The sequence below is a fragment of the Lissotriton vulgaris genome, chromosome 1_1 (assembly GCF_964263255.1).
Source record: "Lissotriton vulgaris chromosome 1_1, aLisVul1.2, whole genome shotgun sequence".
Lineage (NCBI taxonomy): Eukaryota > Metazoa > Chordata > Amphibia > Caudata > Salamandridae > Lissotriton > Lissotriton vulgaris.
This window is the reverse complement of record NC_141685.1, coordinates 1,843,875,103-1,843,895,704: the sequence shown is the minus strand read 5'-3', so window position 1 is coordinate 1,843,895,704 and position 20,602 is coordinate 1,843,875,103. Positions and strand designations below refer to the sequence as shown.

At 45.6% G+C, this 20,602-nt stretch overlaps 1 protein-coding gene across 1 annotated transcript in view; it reads left to right on the top strand.

Annotated features, from left to right (window-relative positions):
* DOCK4 (dedicator of cytokinesis 4) overlaps positions 1-20,602 on the top strand; it is a 1,616,764-nt gene that overhangs the window by 729,537 nt on the left and 866,625 nt on the right. Inside the window, exon 21 of the mRNA XM_086919301.1 lies at positions 15,148-15,229. Within this exon, the coding sequence (XP_086775427.1) occupies positions 15,148-15,229 (82 nt within the window). The remainder of the gene's footprint in view (positions 1-15,147; positions 15,230-20,602) is intronic.

Sequence of the window (20,602 nt, the reverse complement as noted above, 5' to 3'; positions counted from 1 at the left end):
ACCAACCGGCAACCGAAACGCATCTAGTTGACCCTTCAAGGCTTGACTGTAAATCGATGGACTTTCACAGTAGCCCTGAGGAGCGCGTTTGAACCGGAAGCTACGTCCACCGAGAGAGAAACCGAAAAGGTCCCTACTCTCTTCGGCAATCGGGATGCTGAAAAACGCATTTTTCAAGTCAATCACCGAAAACCATGACGCAGAAGCTGGAATCAGAGTCAGTAGCGCCGTGATGTCAGGCACAACAGGAAATTGAGGAACCACAATTTTATTTACCTCCCGTAAATCGATAACAAAGCGATAAACAGGCGGTTTTGTAGGATCTGTACGTTTAAGAATGGGCAGTACAGGGCTATTGCACACGTTTCCCCGAGTCTCTTCGATAACATCTTTCTCGATCAGATCGTAAATGATCGCTAACAAAGCTCGTTCACCATCAAGGGAGATACGATACTGGGGAATACGTGGCAATCGCACATTCGATTTCAACTGAACAACATAGGGGGAGATATCAAGTAGGCCCACTTCATTTGGACCCGTCGCCCACAAAGACGCAGGAAGAGAACTCAATTCTGGTGGAAGCTTATCGAGGGACAAATACATGGGAGAGACTACCCTCTCTCCTAACGTAAGCTTTACACCCGCAGGAGAACAGTACAAAGTTGCATACAAACGTTTAAGCAAATCCAGGCCCAAAAGATTTTCGCCACAACCCGTGGTTAAAATCAACGGAGCTTCTAGCTCACGTGGCCCAATTTGAAGGGGCAAAGGGCGTGAAACAGGATTGCTAACGGGGGCGCCAGAGAATCCAACGGAAACATTTGTTAAGCCAGACAAAGGTGCGCCAGGGAGTTTCGAATGCATGATAGAACTTTTCGCTGCACCAGTGTCCAACAGAAAAGGCTCAACGACGCCCGATGTAGCAACTGCGACGTAAGGCCCTCTCTGATCAACCGGAACTGATACCACTCCCTCTCCTTGTCTTTGGCTGTCCTAGTAATTACTATCGTCAGTTCCCTGATCGACGTAATAATCGTCTACATTGTACTGCGCAGATCGTCCTTGCGATGATCCATGTTGATCGAAACAGTTATTAGAATTTGATGAATTGTCTGAGCGATCGTTTTGAGCACCACGACCTCTACCTCGTGATGCCTGTTGTGAACCACCACGGCCTCCTTTAGACGAATTACCGCTATTACGTTCGTTTAAAACAGGGCAATTGAATTTAATGTGTCCCTCCTGTCTACAATAAGCACATTGATTGTACCCTAACGAAGATCTTTGGGAGGAGGAATCATTACGCGTCTGCGATCGATTCGATTGCGACTGCGATCTATTCTGTTGAGGCGCATTCTGATTAGAACGTGGCGGATACGCTTGTTGCAACAACACTTTAGTTTTCAGTTCCTTCGTCTTTTTGTCAGCACGGTCATTCTCCTCTTTCTCTCTATTCTCGTAATATTGTGCCGTAGCCAATATCTGAGCTGAGGTAGAAACGGCCCATGCACTCTCTGAATTCTTTAATTTATTGCTCAAATCGGGCAACAAGTTTGACACAAATTTATCCACAAACAACCTCTGTCCACCCTCAGTACCCATGTCCTGTCCACTGTGGTCAATGAATGCTTATTCAAACCTCGTAAAGAAGTCGGAAACACTCTCATCTTTCTTTTGCTTACAAGCTGACAATTTGTCCCAATTCACCCTCATGGCTGGCATAAGAGTCTTCATTAATGTTATTATTCTTTGAGGGAGAGCAGCAATCAACTGTTCAGGCTTAGCACCACCGACTTGCAACCCATCTGCCGCTACAATGGCCGCCCAATCACCACCCAATTCATTTGCGTGATTTTCCTGACGAATCTTAGCCCATACCGGTTGCGGTACGACATTGCCGAACAACATATCGATATCGGCAAGATTCATTATCGTAGCGTCTACGAGCTGCGATAATTCCTTGTAATACCCTGCAGGATTTTTGCGAGGATCAGGCAAAGATTGCTTCACCTGTAACACTTCCGATCTTTTCCATGGGAGATGTATCCATACTCTCTGGAAATGCGGCGGAATAATAGGAATGGCAGTAGCATCGCCGGGCATCCACACTGGTGGAACTTCCCGCATAGGGTATTGGCCAGACTCGTCTGGTTGTTTTTCAATATCCTCAACAAACAATGCATGAGGTATCGGAGCGGGACGAAGAGATAGCAATCGTTCAATAGCACGTCGGACATTAGTATCTACTATCAGTCCAGTTGCGAACTGAAGCCGAAGTTCAGACAGGGCGGTCAGCACCTCGTCAGGCGCGTCGGCCGCTATCTGATCATGAAGGAACTTGCACATTTCGTCAAACACATATCTTTGAGTTGGTATGTTGAATTGACTAAACGTTTCGAGGACAACACGGGGTGGATTTCTCTGCGGATTTACCATCCAACCCATCGCCATATTGTATAGCGCAACGCGTTCCCTGTTACCAGGAAGCTGACTACGTCTCTGAGGACCGTCGGAACCAGCAGACCCATGAACAGGTCCGAGCGACTGAAAGAAACTGGCTGCAAGAGGAGAATTACGACTACGAGTAGAGGGAGAGAGATATGACACAGGACTAACAAGAGAAGGAGTAGAAACAGTAGCAGCAACAGGGGTTAACAAAACAGGAGCAGTAGCGGGAGCAGGAGTATGTGGAAGCGGAGGAGCAGTAGGAATAGAAACAGACAAAGGTGCAGGAACAGACGGAAGAGCGGGTGCAGGTTGAGGAACAGGCGGAGGAACAATAGGTGGAAGAACAGGTACGGCAGGGACCACAGGAGCTGCGGTACCCTGTACGTACGGAGGTGGCGACTTCATAAGATAGGACATTAAAGGATCCTCAACTGCCTCTTCCTTCTTATCCGACTCCGTAGGCAAAGCAGGATAACATTTATCTATGGTCATACGCTGTAGCCTCTCAAACACTTCCTTATCCTTATCCTCCTTATCACGCTGGAACTGCTCAGCTTTCTTCACTATGGTGGCAACATTATCTCGCTGACTACGTTTATTCTGTCTGATCTCTTTCTGTCGGGCCTCTTTGCGTCACAACCGAAAGGCATCAAACATGGCCGGCCTTGATTTACGTTCGAACAACTTCATTTCTAGATTATCTAAGATCGACGCCTCGAAGCTACCATGAGGTGGCCAACGAAGGTCGCCGTCTTTCTTTGTATATTTAATCCAATAATCGTTAAAGGTAATCGGGCCTAGCCCGTGTTTGCTATACAAGTCATAAGTAGGAGTCCCAACCGGAGGTATCGGACACGAGTCCTCCAGTCGGGAATCCGCACCACAAGGTCTGAAACAACTGAACAAAGTACTGCGACCAGGCATCTTGCACACTAGCCGAGTTTCACAAACTTCAAGGGTTACGGGATTTACCAAGTCCCAGCAAAGAACAAAACCCTCGGTTTTTGGCGGCTGCAGTCGTCAAACAATACAACAAAGTACCAAGAACCACAAATGCAATGGAACCATGCAACTACTAAGTAACCACAACCAAGAACTCTGGGAGCGACCCACAAATACTTAACTCAAAGATCGATGGCGTCACCAGGAAGGCCCGTCAATCGTCTCGCTATACCAAGGTCTACGCCAGGCGCCAAAACAGGTCTACAGTCAGGGCAGCAGTCCGTCGCAGCCGTCAGGAGGCGGGAATCTTCGCGGGAAAAGTCTTCGGGCCACTTATTTCGACAACAGGATCGATGAAGCGGAGTGCACCTTCCCTCGGAGATTTCACACGAAGTTCCTCACGATCGTCGGGCTTGGACCGGTACCACTGATGCAGCCCCACGTTGGGCGCCAACTGAAGGACTGGGTTCTTTTGGACCCAGCGGTGCCAGGGCACAACACCTGAAACCTTCGTGGGTAACCTGCTCCGGCGTACAAGTCACAGAGACACGGGACACTTCCTTTGACGTCAAAGATTCAAGGTTTATTTGCTGCAGGGAACACAGAGATCACGACAAGTACACAGCGTGCAACTTGGGGAGACTGCTTCAAATTGGTTCTGTGGATCGCTCCTTTTATACAGTTTTTACCCATAGGATAACATGATACACAAAAGTTTACAACCCGGTTCCCACAATTATCCCCCAGAGGGGTCGCTTTGGTCACTTTGAAACACACAAGGTCCGGAACATAAGTGCGGAAACATTTGGCGGTTCCCAACTGTAAAAACCCATCTTCCCACCATTAGCAAATTCCAATCAGCAGTAAAACAGATCGAAATAGGAACGAAGACAGGTGCAGAGGAAGACGGAGACAGTGGGGAGATCGGAAAGGGTGTAAAAGGGGAGGTATCGGGAAACACGAGATACAGGCATCAAAGGGACGTGTCTAATGAGATGCACGGCTGAGACAATAAGCCCGTGCGGCAAGATGAGCCTCGAGCGGCGCCATCTGCCTTACAGCAGCAACCCCCTCGTCATAAAGACACTTACAAAGAACATGTGTCTTCCGCAAATATCTTGGGAGTCCCAGGGTCGCGAAGCGGACAGCGTCCGTTCGCTGGCTACTTGAGGGCAAGAGACAAAATGGATGCCGCATCTAAGATGGAACCCGTGGGTACAGATGAAAAACCCACATAACAAACGAACGGTTTAAGTTAGCACAGCGAAACTGCGCACACTTACTAAACTCGTCATTTGCGGTTCATAGATACCAGACTCGACCATATTCGTGCGAGTCGAAAACACCACTTACAATTGTCACGGAACCTCACCGTGGGAGGCCGGCTTACCCATTTTCTACAAGATTGGAAATTAATAATTTCGGACCTTTGGGTTTTAGACCTTGTAGAAAATGGGTATGCCCGTCTGTAATGGCCAGATTTTCCGCTTAGATGGAATCAGCCCCTAGGGGCCCCTATAACCCAGCCAAAACGTACTCACCTCCCTCCTTAGAACGTATTCACAATGGATATAGATATATATATATATATGTATGTACAAGTCGTACCTAAGGATGGGGAAATAGCAATAAACATGCATAAGTTTTCTACTATATCTTATTCACATCAGTTAGTCTCGCGGCCACTCCGACCCAGACTGATCTACCCCAGGGCAGACATGACACACAATCCGGTGCGTCTACACATGGGCCTGCAGAACCCAATGCTCTCTTTTCCAAACGGTTTACAATCCGGCAAACCTACACGCCAGTAATCCCCCCTGGCGCTCTCACTTACACAAGCCACAATCCTGTGGGTATACACGCTGGTAATCCACCCCAGCGCTCTCACTAACGCCGTATATCAACGACGACCACATTCCTATGAGTACCTATCGGAACAATTTCTCCTTTGTCTACTTGGGATAAAACTATAATAATAGAATTTAGTACGGTTTCCAAATAGTATAATGTGCCCCTTATCCTTGGCATCAGAGGTCCACTTCGCTCCCTATTTATGTGATCACCACTTACCTGATTGGGGTTACTCATCCATTCACATAAACACCGACCACCTAGAAGCCACGTTTACCAAGATTGAACAAGAATACTCGGCACACATCCGTTCACTAAGAACTAGGGTATTTATTGTCAATAACATATAACACAATACTATGCAACACGAATTATGCAAAGAAAAGGAAAAGGTAAGGATTAGAATGCACGCTTATTATAAAGAGGGCGGATGTCACCTTATTAATGTGAAGTCGGGACTCGGCAGTCATCTAGGTTCCCTTCTCGTCTCTGTGTCCTGGCTCGTCTCGCAGTCACACCCCAGCCGTCACAAGTACACGTCTGCACCGCTAGGCTCAACCTCGTCTGCTTCCCTCCAGGCCACTGGAACCTTGCTGATTATTAGCTACTGTCTCTCTTTCTCTCTCTGTTTCAGTGCGCTCCGCGCTAATTCTCCTTCAGTCTTTCTCAGAGAGTTTCGGTCTTAAATCTTTCTCGGACTTCAAAGATGGCGACTGTCCGCCATGAAATGATTAATGGCAGAGATGCTAACGGCTAGATGCCGCCTACGGACTGACTGACGACTAACTAACCCCTTCGCTAATATCAAAGCCTGTTCCTTCATGGAAAGCTACGGCCAGCAACCTGCCGCCCACCAAATTCTTGTACCTCCCCGTACCAAGGACACGTTCCCAGCCGGCCGGCCTGAAGTTGTGTCTTCGGAGTGGAGAAAAATACATTCCTTCGATAAGGGCCAGCCTGAGCCGGTTCTCTCCAAGCGAACAACAGCTTGAAACTAAAACATTACACTTGACCTAGAAGGCCTCTCGAGCTACCAGGCAGAGAGCAAGATGGAGTCTGTCTCGTTTAAGGCCTACAGGGCCCGCAATATGCGTAACTCCATGGAAAATATCCTAACACGTTAGCAAATGGGCAAATCATGATTAATACTTATGTATCTATCCCCTAACTTAAATTCATAAGCCCTACTCTAAGGAAAGGGACACAAAAATACTCTACTATATAAAAGGCAGGGATCCTGTCTATAGTCCTAATCCCTATACTATGGGGGTGATAGGCTGGAGTCACTCTCCACCATTCTCCCTCTTAAAGGAGCCAGAAAAGGGCAGCCATTACACCGTCCCTTCAGGGAATTCCCTCCTCCTTACCCTCCTTGTCAGGGGTTTTGCATGGAGGATCATTTGCTTCTCCTTCAGAAGGAGGTTCTTAACATATTACAGAAAGGTGCAATAGAGGTGGTTCCAGAGCAGGAGACAGGTCAGGGTTGCTACTCCTGGTATTTCCTGATTACCAAGAAGGATGGCAAGTTACGTCCTATTCTGGACCTCAGAATCTTGAATCGGTTTCTCATGCAGAAGAGGTTCAAGATGCTCACCCTAGCGCAGGTTCTTCAGGCGCTTTAACGAGAGGATTGTCCATCGACTTACAGGACGCGTATTTTCTTATCCCGACCCTGAAATTGCACAGGAAGTATCTCCGTTTTACAGTTGGGTCGCAACATTACCAATTTGCGGTCCTTCCGTTTGGTCTTACTACTGCACCTTGAGTCTTCACCAAGGTGATGGCAGTTGTGGCTTCCCATCTCAGGAGGTGGAGGTCAGGGATTCCTGTTTTCCCCTACCTGGACGATTGGCTGTTCAAAGCAAAGTCGCCAGGGATGGTGTGTCATCATCTGCAGGTAACAGCCCAGCTGTTGTACTAATTGGGTTTTTTGATAAATGTACCCAAGTCTCACCTGGTGCCCTCACATTGCAACCTGTTCATAGGGGAAGTACTGGTTACTACTGTGTGTTGGGCCTCCGCAAAGGATTCTCGACATTCAGTAAATGATTCCTCTGTTTTACAATGGAGCGGTTGTTCCAGTTCTGAAGGTCCTTTGCCTGCTCGGTCTGTTCGCTTCCTGCATCCTGTTGGTCAACCATGCACGCTGACACATGAGGGCACTCCAGTGGTGTCTCTGCAGGCAGTGGTATCAGCACAACGGAGATCTCAGGGAGTCTGTAAGGATCTCCAGAGAAGCTGCAGCGGATCTTTCTTGGTGGAGTGTGGGGGGGCAATCTGTCTCAAGGGAAGCCCTTGCATCTTCCTCCTTCGGTGGCCACAGTGATAACGAATGCCTCTACCCTAGGGTGGGATGCTCATCTGGGGGATCAACGGTCTTTGGTCTCCAGAGGAAAGGTTGCTTCACATCAACCTTCTGGAATTATGGGCGATACGTTTGGCTCTCAAGGCCTTTCTCCCTTACCTTCGTGGCCAGTCGGTTCAAGTCCTAACGGAAAACACTGCTGCGATGCAGTACATCAACAAGCAGGGAGGAGTAGGGTTGAGCCGTCTCTGCAGAGAGGCGTTGTGGCTCTGGTCCTGGGCTCAGGACCAACGGATTTGCTTGACAGCAAATCATCTGGCCGGCATGCTGAACGTGCATGCGGACAGTCTCAATCAACAGTTCTGTGCCGACCACAAGTGGAGGCTTCATCCGTAGGTAGTTCGACCCATCTTCCAGATGTGGGGAGCTCCTCGAGTGGACCTGTTTGCCACTCTGGAGAACACGCACTGCCCGTCATTCTACAGTCTCCAGTTTCCGAGCATTGGGGGGACGCGTTTCAGTTGAGTTGGAGCTCACAAATCCTTTACGCGTTTCCTCCCATATCCTTGATTCCTCGTGTTCTGAGGAAGATTCGCCAAGACCGGGCCCAAGTTTTATTGATCGCTCCTTATTGACCAAGAAGGGTGTGGTACACAGACCTTCTTCACCTCTCGCCGCACCCTCCGCACTGTCTCCCTCTCATGGCAGACCTCCTCTCTCAGATGGAGGGGCAGATTCTACACCCCCACCTCTAGAACCTGCACCTTCATGCCTGGAGATTGAAGAGGGCAACCTGAATTCTTTTTCTTTCCCGCCTGACGTGGTGGATGTTATTTTATCGGCCAGTCGACACTCCACCAAGTCTACCTACTCCTACAGGTGATCAAAATTTGTTAGATGGTGTGGAGAGAAATCTATTGATCCTCTGAAAGCGCATCTTTCTGATGTTCTTTGTTTTTCACTTCATTTGGCTCAGCAGGGTTGTGCTGTGGCCACTGTTAAAGGATATTTGTTGGCTTTGTCGGCATTCCTTTGTTTACCTGATCAACCTTCTCCTTTTAAGTCTCAAAGTTCATTAAGGGGCTTACTAACATGTTTCCGCCCACTCTTTTTATTATGCCCCAGTGGGATTTAAATCTGGTGTTAACTTTTTTAATGGGTTCCACATTCGAACCTATGCACAGTTGTCCTTTGAGACTACTGACATTCAAAACAGTCTTTCTAGTGGCTATCTCTTAGGCTAGGAGGGTGAGTGAGCTCCATGCTTTAAGTTCAAAGCCTCCTTTTCTGACCATACATGCTGAAAGGATGGTACTCTGGACCAGGGTTGATCTTCTGCCTAAGGTGGTAACTCCCTTCCATCTAGGACAGTCCATTACCCTTCCTACTGTCTATCCTCCGCCTCACCCTTCCAAGGAGAAGGAGAGGCTTCACCGTTTGGATCCAAAGAGGGTGATTAGCTTCTATTTGGATAGAACAAGGGACTTGCGTCAAGATGATCAGCTCTTTGTTGGATATGCTGGTCGCAGGAAGGGCAAGGCAGTGCACAAGTGCACTTTATCGAGATGGATCACCTTGTGCATCAAAATATGCTACTCCCTGGCTGGTAAGGAGCCTCCTGTAGGCATTAGAGCTCATTCCACCGGGGCTAAATCGTCTATTTCTATTTCTGCCTTGTCCAGGGGTGTTCCTGTATTGGACATCTGTCAATTCGCAACTTGGGCCTCCCTCCACACTTTCGCAAACTATTACTGCTTAGATTCCGAGGTGAGAAGATACGGCCATTTTGCGTGCTATATTTTACAAGACTTTTTGGTATAGAAGGGTGGACACCCTCCTCCGGGAGTTGGCCTGCTGTGGGATTTTATTCATAAGGTGAGGAATCCATAGGCAGATGTACGCCTCAGAAGAACAAGTTACTTACCGTCGGTACTGATTTTTCTGGTGGATACAGTATCTTCCTGTGGATTCCTCACTGACAAACCCTCCTCCCCGTTGTCCACCCTTTTATACCTTAAAAGTTGAGGTATTGGTTATTTGATGTATTTTTGTGTACTAAAGACTTTATTACCTCGATTTGTTATTATTGGCTTGTTTGAAATGAAAGCTTTCTTATTTCATTATACACTTAGTGTATTTGTGTGAATTCTGTATACAATGTATGCATTGTCTCAATGGGCGGTCCGCCCGTTTTGCCTCAGTGGCACGGATAAAATGGGTGAAACTGAGGTCATCACGCCAATGTGGTCTTCTTATGGCTCCGGTGACAACATGCGGAACCATGACGCTATGACGACCTCGTCAGCACGGGGAGCTATGAAAGATTTCTGTGGAATGCTGGCGCAGGGGATATTCATAAGGTGAGGAATCCACAGGCAGATACTGTATCCACCAGAAAAAGCGTTACCGAAGGTAAGTAACTTGTTCATCTCCTGAACAAAGTCCTCCCCTCAACTAGAGGAACCTCACTCTTTAGATCTCTGGTGCTACTGGCTTCCATTTGCTGGAATACTTTTCCGAATCAGGTGCATGCTCCCCATCATCATCATCTAGGGCACTTTAAATGTGCACCAACTCAAAACTGAAAGGCCGTCTACCATTACATCTCACTTGATCCCACAACTTACCCTGCTTTTTGCATGGGAACCAATTCACCATCTGCCTACTGAATCCATATAGCACTATCACAACACTTATGAACTGCATAGCTGTTAATTTAAAGCCCTTTTATTATACTGATGCTTAGTGATTATCTTGTTCCCAAATGAATCCATCTATGTGTTTATTTTTCAAATTGGGTTCTTTAAGTTTATACAAGTTCAGTGCTAACAAGGGTACGTGTATTTACCCTCATTATGATCTGTTATTGAAGATGTTGATAACGCAAAGCCTGCTGTGAAATATCTTCTACATAGGGTGTAATAAATGACAGAAGGCAGTAACTCCCATGTTCTCCATTCCCTTTGCCAATGTGCAGACATAATTCCTCCAAAAATGATAATGTTGTAAATGCCACCAAATGTGAATTGACTGACTGATCGACCCCCATATCAGGTGGACTTGCTTTTGTGAAACACAACCAATGAAATGGTGGCAACCATTCACGGAAATATAAGAATGTGAGATTAACATCCTGGATGGCAACCCCCACCACCTGGTTAGCGTATGTCTGCTTATGCGTGCTCCATAAGTTGAAGTACATTCCCAGTATCCACATTTTCTGCTGGAAATTCCACCTGCAGAAACTGACGTTGTTAAATTTTCAACCAGAAAGCTTCTCCTCAAAATTAGCTAATGGTGGACTCAGTGCCGTTAGTGGGGAAACCCTCTACAAAATTCTTGCATCTCCTAAGTAAGTGTCCCGAAATATGAGTTTGAAGTATATACAATTCAACTTTGTACACCTGACTTACATGACCGTCCATAGACTACAGGGCACCTATGGAGGCGAAGCGTGTAGGTGCCCGAGGTGTAATCACAACAACGCTGACTTTATAAACATATGACCTGGTCCTGTGGTCCACTGAGCCCTGTGCCCTTTCTGGGATGAGGTGTTGATAATGTTACTGGCATCAGTACAGCACACACTTAATCCCAAGATTGAAACATGTCTGCTGGGGCTCTTCTCCTGGCCACCCAAAAGGAAAGTGAGTAATAAATGTATCGATCTCACCCTGACCCTAGCTAAAAGACGGATCACAATGACCTGGAAATCCACTAGCGGGCCTGTGATAGGCATATGGAGAAGGAATGTAACGTAACTGGGCTGGGGCAGAGGGCAGAATCCTGATTAGGGAGGAGTCGAAAGGATTGGGTCGTCATTCCATAGCAGAACAATGGAAAGAGGCATTGAACGCATGGGAACTCCAGACTCAGAATCACAGTAGTGTAGAAGAGAGTGATGAGTGAATCGATATGGCCTTGGTTCCCTAGTGCATACACCACCCTCTGTGGAGACGTTTGGGTAAAACACAGACACTGGATGCCGCAGATTCAGGATGGTTGTGGGAGATAAAGAGCACCCTTCACTTATCAATTGTGTCCACCATACCCTACCCCTATACACTCTCATGATGCGGTGGAGTGTGATGCACGGATGCAGGGTTCGTAGACCAGGTGGGAAGAAGCCGGGCCCTGCCTCCTCCCCCGGTCCTCTCCTCCTCCACCATAGATGGACCCTCTCAGACCATAATTCTGATATGCGGTGTTGTCCACCCCTGCACAAGTTACTTGTTTTTGTTTGATTTCAAACAGGTGGCATTTCTCAGTACCTGTCTCCAAACTGGGTTGATAATTCTCAAAACTATCAGGCACATGTGTCAAGAAAAGCTTTTGCGAGTCCTTAATTGCGATTATTAAGGAATCGCACTTCAGGACTCTCAAAAGCCTATGCATGTAGGAATCGCTATTAAAATAGCAATTCCTAAACATTCTTTAATTGCGACTCGCAAATTGCGAGTCGTAATTAAGGAATGCCTTCATTCCTATGGGCCTACAGGCCCATAGGAATGAATGGGAGACTGCATGCGCAATTTGCGAGTACCAACAGGTACTCTCAAATTGCTCATGCAATTTCAAGGGTGTCCAAAGGACACCCTCTTGCACCCCTGAATAGCTCTATACACACATGTTGCGCACACACATGCCCCAAGGGCATGTGTGTGTGTAACCTACAACTTTGAAAAATGCACTTTAGTGCAGTTTTCAAAGTTTTTGCAAATTACCATCAAGTTCAACTTCATGGTAATTTGCACCCCCTAGTTGCGAAATTGCTATTTTAAAGTGGTTCTTGCATTGCCTTTAAGGAATCGCAAATTATGATTTCTTAAATGCAATTGCAATTTGAGAATTAGTAATTAATTGCAAATTCTCAAATTGATGCATCGCAAATGCCCTTTTTGCGGGCGCAAGCGACAGATTTCACAGTTTGCGCTCGCAAAAATGGTTGATGCATGTACCTGTTCATACTTTCTTGGGAACCTACCACTGCATTGCAATGACGCAAATTCTGCTTTGATTATATTGGGACCTCCACATATTGTTTATATACTATACTCGAAGTTTGTGAATTTACAGGTGTATGCCATGCCTGAGATACACATCCTAATAATTTTTGTATATGCATTACTTTGAAATACGACATGTGCATTACTGGTAACCTATCTGCCTCTTTAAATACCTTATAAATGGTAATAAAAATATGTTTGGAAAAAAAAGTGGGGAAACCTGCCAACTTGACCGAAAAGTCCAAATATGTTGGATTGTACTTGGCTGTCCTGAATGAGGAGGCAAATCTACTAGCACCACAGGTGGGAAATCCAGTTGCAAGTTCTAAATCAGTCCATTAGTGCCTTTCAGTAATTTTATGTAATTACCAGTAGCTTATTGTCATCACACTTGGTAATGCTAAATTTGTATTGTGGAATTTGCAAGTTTTAGCTGTGTGTATATATATATATATATATATATATATATATATATCACTTGGGTGGTTGTCATGTCATTCTAGTGGTAGGATATTTACAAAGCTACCTAGTGTCTAATTTAGCGGTTGGTGGTAAAGGATCATCTGCCAATAGTTGGCAGATATCCTGTTTGCCAAACTTTCAGTTTGTTATCCCAACGCATTTTTGACATAGGAATCTGTGTTCACGTCTGCCGTGTTATACCCTCTTAACTGGTGCACAACTACTGACTCACTGAATGTCATGGTGTTGGAAGTCTCACCTTATGCTTTTTGTCTGTCTGATACTGGCAAGCAGAGCATAGCAGTGCTGAGCAGAAAAAACAATGACCCCCCCCCACAACCTATATTAATTTCTCAATCTCTAAAATCTGTTTCCAGATTTAGGAGTTTGTCATTGTAAAAGAAAAAAATTAAGACCCGTCAGTCTTACCTCCACGCCATAGCGGAACAGCCAGCACTATCTATTTCCGCTGAAATGCCTCAAGCTTGTCAATGGAAGCCTGTTCAACAAAAGATTTTCCACCAACCCTGGAAGGAACTTGTACTATGGGGCGAGCCCAACCGAGGCACTGCCTTGGAGTCCCTATTTTTTTGTTGGCAGGCTTGCCAAACTTATAATGAAACCTTTTCACTTATTTCATCCAGAATTGTCCATTCACTATCTTAAATTTGGCATGTGGAAGTATATCCATTACTCATCTTTTGTGCAGTTATTCACCACTGGGTGAATTTTATTATTTAGGCTTTTGGTTTTATCAAGTTCATTTAGATTTAGCTCTTGAATTTGGACATGGTTTACTTCACAAAGAACATTGTCTGGCACAGGTAGTCTTCCACCTGAACATCACTGGTCAGCTGGAGCCTCCTCTCTCACCTCCTTTGGTCTTGTGGGTGTGCCGCATATCTCTCTTTACTGTAAGGCATCACTCCTTTGTCCTGGTGGGCACATTTCTTTTCACAGAAAAAGCTGACAGCAAGGTTTGTCTTGTAGATATAACTTGCTTGAAACTAACTGCTTTCAGATACGACTAATGATACTTACTAGGATTTCTATCATGAGTTTGTCATTGGAAAAATCTTGGACATCACCTGACCTGCCAGTATGTTTCGTAGTGGACAGGAATACAGTACTTCACTCTGTTCACCCACCCACAGCAATGTGTGTATTTGAGCACATGAGCTATGTGCTTTCTTTCGGATGACAAGTTTTCCTATGTAACTGATGATTGTGAGTGCTTTTTTGTTTCAATTCTGCTTACATGTGATACATTTCTGCCCCTCAGTCAATCCTGAAAAAAGCTGTAGTAAATTAATTGAACATGTGTGTTGATTCGATCTTCTGTCACAAATTGGATTATAATAACATATGTAGATGTTAATCACAGGTTGGACCGATAAATTATACAGTGTTGAGATCGTTAGGCCTGGCACCTCCTTCCTCAGACTGGTATGATGCAGTCATTGTGCTCATTTAAGTTGCATACATATCCCTTCCCTTGACAATATTAGTGGTTGTACTAGAGACAGGTGTAAGCAGGGTTTAGGGGTGGGTAAGGGTATTATTAGGGTTTTGTGGTGGGAATGGTATTGGGTGGTTAGGGTATTTTTAGGGGTGGGTAAGCGTATTGGGTGGTAAGGTTTTTTTTAGGGTTAAAGCGTGGGTAAAAGTATTTTTAGAGTCTAGGGGTGGGTAAAGAAATTGGGTGGAAAAGGTATTTTTAGGGTTTAGGGGTGGGTAAGGGTAAAACAAATGAGGACGTTTCGGGCTCGCCCCCCAAAATATAAAATATATATTTGGTAAAGGCATATGTGTGGTAAAGGCATGCATGGTAATTGGCAAATTTTTTATGTCATACAATCCTTCAGAGAGTACTGACCTTAAATGTTGCAACCCGAAAGAATACACTAGCAATACAGCAGGACACATAGACCCTTAATTCAGGAAAGTTCTGAAAATACAGCTGTTTGAAAGACAAGCCACACTTGTCTAGGTTATGCAGGATTGAGCACATCCATCTAAATTCCAAAGTTGAAGATACGATCTTAACAATATTGTTCTTTGTTTGTCTTTTGATATATTTACACAAAACTTCTTTGTTCTCTCTCTCATTCTGTTCTTTTAACACACCAGGGACCTCATCAAAGTGTTGAAATGGTATGTAGATCGAATAATAGAAGCAGAGCGGCAAGAGCATATCCAGGAAGTGCTAAAGGTAACAGAAGTCAAGAAAAGTAGCCCTTTCTCAAAGCATTTCTATATTAATGTTCATACTGTCATGGAAGTTCTTCTCAAATGTAGTTCTCATCTGTCCTTTCGTTTGTTTTAAGAGTGCAAACAAGTATGCATGAAACCTATGTGGGCTTTCGCTCTGTATTTGGTGTCAGATTTATAAATTAATAAGCGATTACACTAGAAAATGTTTAGTTCAATTTGTGCTAATAGATTTTCTGTGGACCACTTTGTGACACTTCGGCATGCAAGATTAACACATTTTCAAAAGATTTGTTTAAATATTTAACGAAAAAATTAGGTTAAGCTCAAACTGGGTTAAAAACTTTCTGTTTTGCATGTTTTAATGGCTCTCCTGGGTAATATAATCTTTGGATAGATACGCAAAGATATTACAGACTTGCGGTGTGTGTGATACCAACTCCAGTAATCTCTGCCCATTCACCCTTTTATGCCTTATACACGTCTCTTATGCACATGGAGGCAATAATGAGACAGATGTGTCTGAAAGCCGATCAAATCATTCTTCTTGTGTACTGAGCTATGTAGACTTGTATAGCCCATGAAAGCGAATCTATACTGGACAGAATGGCTAGTGGGGATATAGCCAAGTCTTAAGCATTTTTCGGAACCAGATCTCGTTTGTGTCATTTCTCAGGTTGGCCGGCATTGAATTACAAAGTTTGGGGTCAGATACAAAAAGGCTCTATAGCCCCATCTGGTCCTTTGAATTCGAGGCACCTTTATAAGGGTGCACCTTCAAAGATCTTAGAGTCCTTAAAGGGATATAAGGTACTAGAAGGTCCATAATCAATAGAGGGCCTTTCCGATTTATTCTTGTATGACCCAGGCACAGTGTCTTGAAATCGACCCCCTCTTATTTTGTAAGACAGTGGAATGTGGCTAATGCACTTTTTGCTGAGGCATGCTTAAGCAGTTCGAGAATCATCTTGGCAGCCCCATTCTGGATCAGTTGCAGTCTCTTGATGATGTTAAGAGGGAGAATCCAGATATAAGCAATTCCTGTATTCTAGACGAGACAAGATCAGTGCTGGCACCTCTATTCTCCTAGGGATAGTACATAAGAGGTCAAGGATTTTTCGTAGAGATCTGATCATACCAAAACAGGAAGTTGTATGTTTTTTGCCTGAGCTTTCATAGCTAAGGTGCTATCAAGACACACTCCTAGAGTCGTTCTGGGGGAGTAGGGGTGGGAGTGGTCCTAAGCTCTCTGGCCATTGTATGTTCACTTGGGGTTTTGGTTTATTTTCTAAAATCATCACCTCCATTTTATTTCTGTTTAGTTTGAGCGAATGAATCGCCATCCACCATGCAACTTCCTCTAGCCATGTGGACAAATGTTTCTGGTATAGGCCTATCTCTGGAGAAAGTGAGACAACAAGTTGGGTATCGTCCACATAAGACACGATTGACACTCCAAATTCCTTGGCAATGTCTGCTAAGGGGCTTAGGTAAATGTTATATAGTGTAGGGCTTAAAGAGGAGCCCTGAGGAACCCCACACTTCAGCAGATGTGTGAATGCATTACTAGGCACTTTGGGTGCTTCTGTAGGTTAATTTTCTCACTTGGACCTTTATTATCCATTTTGCCACAAAATGCCCAAGTTAACCGATTGTGCAAACTGTGTATGAGTTTTCAGCAAGTCTATAAAGAAAGGACGTTTTCCAAGGTGAGGGATGTAGATAAATGTACCCACACACATTTGTGACAACCTGCCTTTGTCTCCACTAACTCATCTCTTCCTTAGGTTACCCATCATTTTCCATCCTACAATTATGTATAGATTCGAACCACAGCCCCCAACCTTCTGTTGGAAGGCATGTTATAACTTGACAAACCTTCCTTTACCAATCTTCCTCCCAGTTTTGTGTTGGAAAGCCTGCTAAGAAGTCATCACACTCTATATCTTTGGAGGAGAAAAAAGTCTTTTTATTTTGAAACTTTTCATTAATATTTCATTTAAAAAAATAATGATTCTGCTTTGATAGTCCTAATCACCATAGGCACAATTTTCATGCTGGATCTGGAAACTCATGCATTACCTTCTGTGCATCAGCTGACCTTTGTCATGAATTGATCCAGCCTCTGAACTTGGAGCCTGTTGGAAATAGGGTTTCTAGTTGGCTAGGGTATGCACCTAAGCCAGGCAGAACCCACCACTTTAGTCAAGGCATGGGAGTTACACGCTGAAGATATCCCCTGCTCACCCCCCTTGGTAGCTTACCAGAGCAGTCAGGCTTATCCCAGAGGCAATGTGTAAAGTGTTTGCGCAACACACTAACACAGCAGTGACACACTAGGCACACCACAAAAGAAACTCCACACAAGGTTATATAAAAATAGCCTTTGTATTATCCATAAAAACACCTTTGAACGCACGACAAGTGCCTGGTGGCAGCAGTGCCCCCAGGCACTTGTCATGACTTCACAGGGATTACATAAATCACTTGGCCAATCGGGCCATTGTCATGGTACATCACATTTTAGGCAACCAGTAACTACTGGCAGGATCGCCTTTAGCCTAATACATTATGCATCCACATCATCAGTAGTGCACTATAGCAGATACTATAGCGTGCACACAATATAGTAGAATCACTGCTGGCAAAAGAACACCACATATATATTCACATCAGGGCAAAAGCTGCAAGGTAAGACACATAAATTACAAGCAGGCCCGGAAATATGAGGATCACCAGCAAGTAATCTGTAAACACATTTTAGGCCACCATCACATAAGTCACGGTGCCACTAGGCACGTACCCAAAACACAATTGGGGGTTCAACTACAACAATTCTGTGCCTAAATCATGCCACTTCGTAGGCAGACAAGGCTTCACTCCAAGTGAAGCATCCGCAGTATTTGACAGGAATGCGGGCCCCAGGTCATCAGGACATGGGAAGTGAAGGACCCCCTGCACTCCTGTTGGGGCCAATCCCGGTAATTTCCCAAAACAAAGATCCCACTTTGGTAGAGAGGCCTCGCCTGGTCCCCCGCATCTGCAACTGGTACAGTGTGCAGGAGTCTTCCGGGTTATTTGAATCCCCCGAAGAAATACCCCACGGTACCTCCACTCTTCGTGCTCCTAGGATAGCTCACAGTAAGACTGGAGACTCCTGCTCACCACTGAGCCAAACAAAAAGCTCCTAGGGCCGCCGTAGACTGCGAAACACGGGAGCCGCGTGAATTCCTACCTCTCGGTGGGTCCCCTCTGTCCTTGGTAACTGCTGTCTTGTCTGACAGCTCCATTGTAGGCGTCAAGCCTTCAGCTGCCTCGCCCCCGGGGACTCCTCGGCGAGACCTGATGCTAATGGTGACCTGCCTCTCCCTCTAACTAGTGGGAGAAGGCGGGAGGTCATGGATTAAAGCCTACAAGGCTCCAGTTCTCCTTCTCTGCACAGGAAGCTGCGAGGTGCCAGCTTGATCTCGTTGCCGGGTCCTGCTCACAAAAAATCAAGTGGGGAATGGATCACTTGTCCTGCATAACCTGGGTTAGCAATTCTTTGTGTTAAGTGCCCCAATAAAAAACCCTCATTCACGTGCAGATGGTAGAACTAGCGGTATGTCTTGATTCTCCACTCTACTATTGATCACGTGACAGCATCTTCATTGGGTTAGGGCTCATGCTTCCTCCACCCGGAGGTGTACCCCTGGTTAGTGCAGTACTGATCAGGGATACGGGGGTCATAGGTTAAAGTGACTTAAAAAATACTCGCACAGCCAGGTGTCAGTTTAATAGATCTGGATTCGAGCTAATATTTAAAAATAAGTGTAGTGTGTTATGAGGTTTAGTTACGGATCTCCCGCATTTAAAATGTTCTCAAAAAATGGTCGACATGTTTCAGCCCTTAGGTTGCCTCTGTGTGTCAGGTGGGCTTTCTTCAGGACCAGGGTGGAAAGGTGTGGTGAGACTGTGGGTGTCTCTATGTGTAAAACCTCAGAAATAATTTATTCTAGAGTAATTGTGAGGAAATAGACATATTAATCTGTTTCTGATGAGGTCCAGCAGTACCTTCTGTAATTCACAAAGATACTTCAGCGGGTGGCCATCGAGTCTTTTGTCTTACTTAGGCTCCTCGATAACACGACTTATGCTGACACTTCCATTCTGGCCCTGGATCCTGCTCACAACCAGGCTTCCCCTGCCTGACATCAGGTGGCTTCGAAATACAGAGCGAAATCTCCGTCGGGTCCTAGCAGGACGGGCCACTTCAGCAGAGCCCCCCTGCTGAACTTTAATTGGTGCACACCGCACGTTGCTGGATAGGCAACCAGCACAACAACTTACTTCAGCTATGGCAACAGCGCTCTCAACACGTGGTGGTCAGGGAGCAGAGCCCAAAGATGCTCCTCCCAGGTACTTGAAGTAAAGTTCTCACTAAACGCTCATTGCAAAAATAAAACGCTCGTCCGGCGCTTAGTCCAAAGGTCAAACAGGGCAGAGCGCGGCACATGCAAGCCAGCACACAGGGTCACTCAGCAGAGTGGAAGTCCTTTCAGCCACCCAGCAGGCAGCAGGTCAGTCCCAAGTGGCAGTTCCTCCTGGAACACTGCAATCTTAGTTTAAGCAGTTCCTTCAGTTCAACAACATGGTGTCACAGCCCCAGTTCTTATAGTGAAAATGTCTTTGTTCTCCCCTGGCACAGGTCTCTGAGCCTAGTCCAAACCAGTTCTGGGAGCACTTTACAATTACATTAGGAAGTCTTGACCCCAGACACACCACAGGGAGGTGGAGCCATCATTGTGGAAGGCAGGCACAGCCCTATTCAGTTGCAGTTGATACTCCTCCCACTACTCCAAATGCAGGCCAGGCCTATTCAACTTAGCACTGAGTCACCCAGGCAGGGCAGGTCACATCCCAACCCCCACAGGGACTGGCAGGAGTGGATGCAAATCCCCTCTCTCCTGTCAGTCAGAACCAGATGCTCAATACACATCAGACAGGCACTAAGACGCATAAGCACACAGAAATGCCCACTTCTAAAAGTGGCATTCCTAAAATAGTAATCGTAAATCTGCCTTCACCAATAAGCAGCATTTGTCACTATTATTCCAAACATAGCAAATTTGATTACGCTACTCCTCTCAGATCAGGAATTACCACTGAAGCACATATCAGGGAATACCAATTGCATTCCTATGAGAGGGCAGCCACACAGCAGTGAGAAACCAAATAGGCTGTTTGTCACTACCAGGACATGCCACACAGTTAAGGCACATGTCCTACCTTTTACCTGCACTCTACTCTGCCCATAGGGCTAGCTAGGGCCTACCTTAGGGGTGACTGATATGTAGTAAAAAAGGGAGTTACAGGCGTGGCAACCACGTTATGT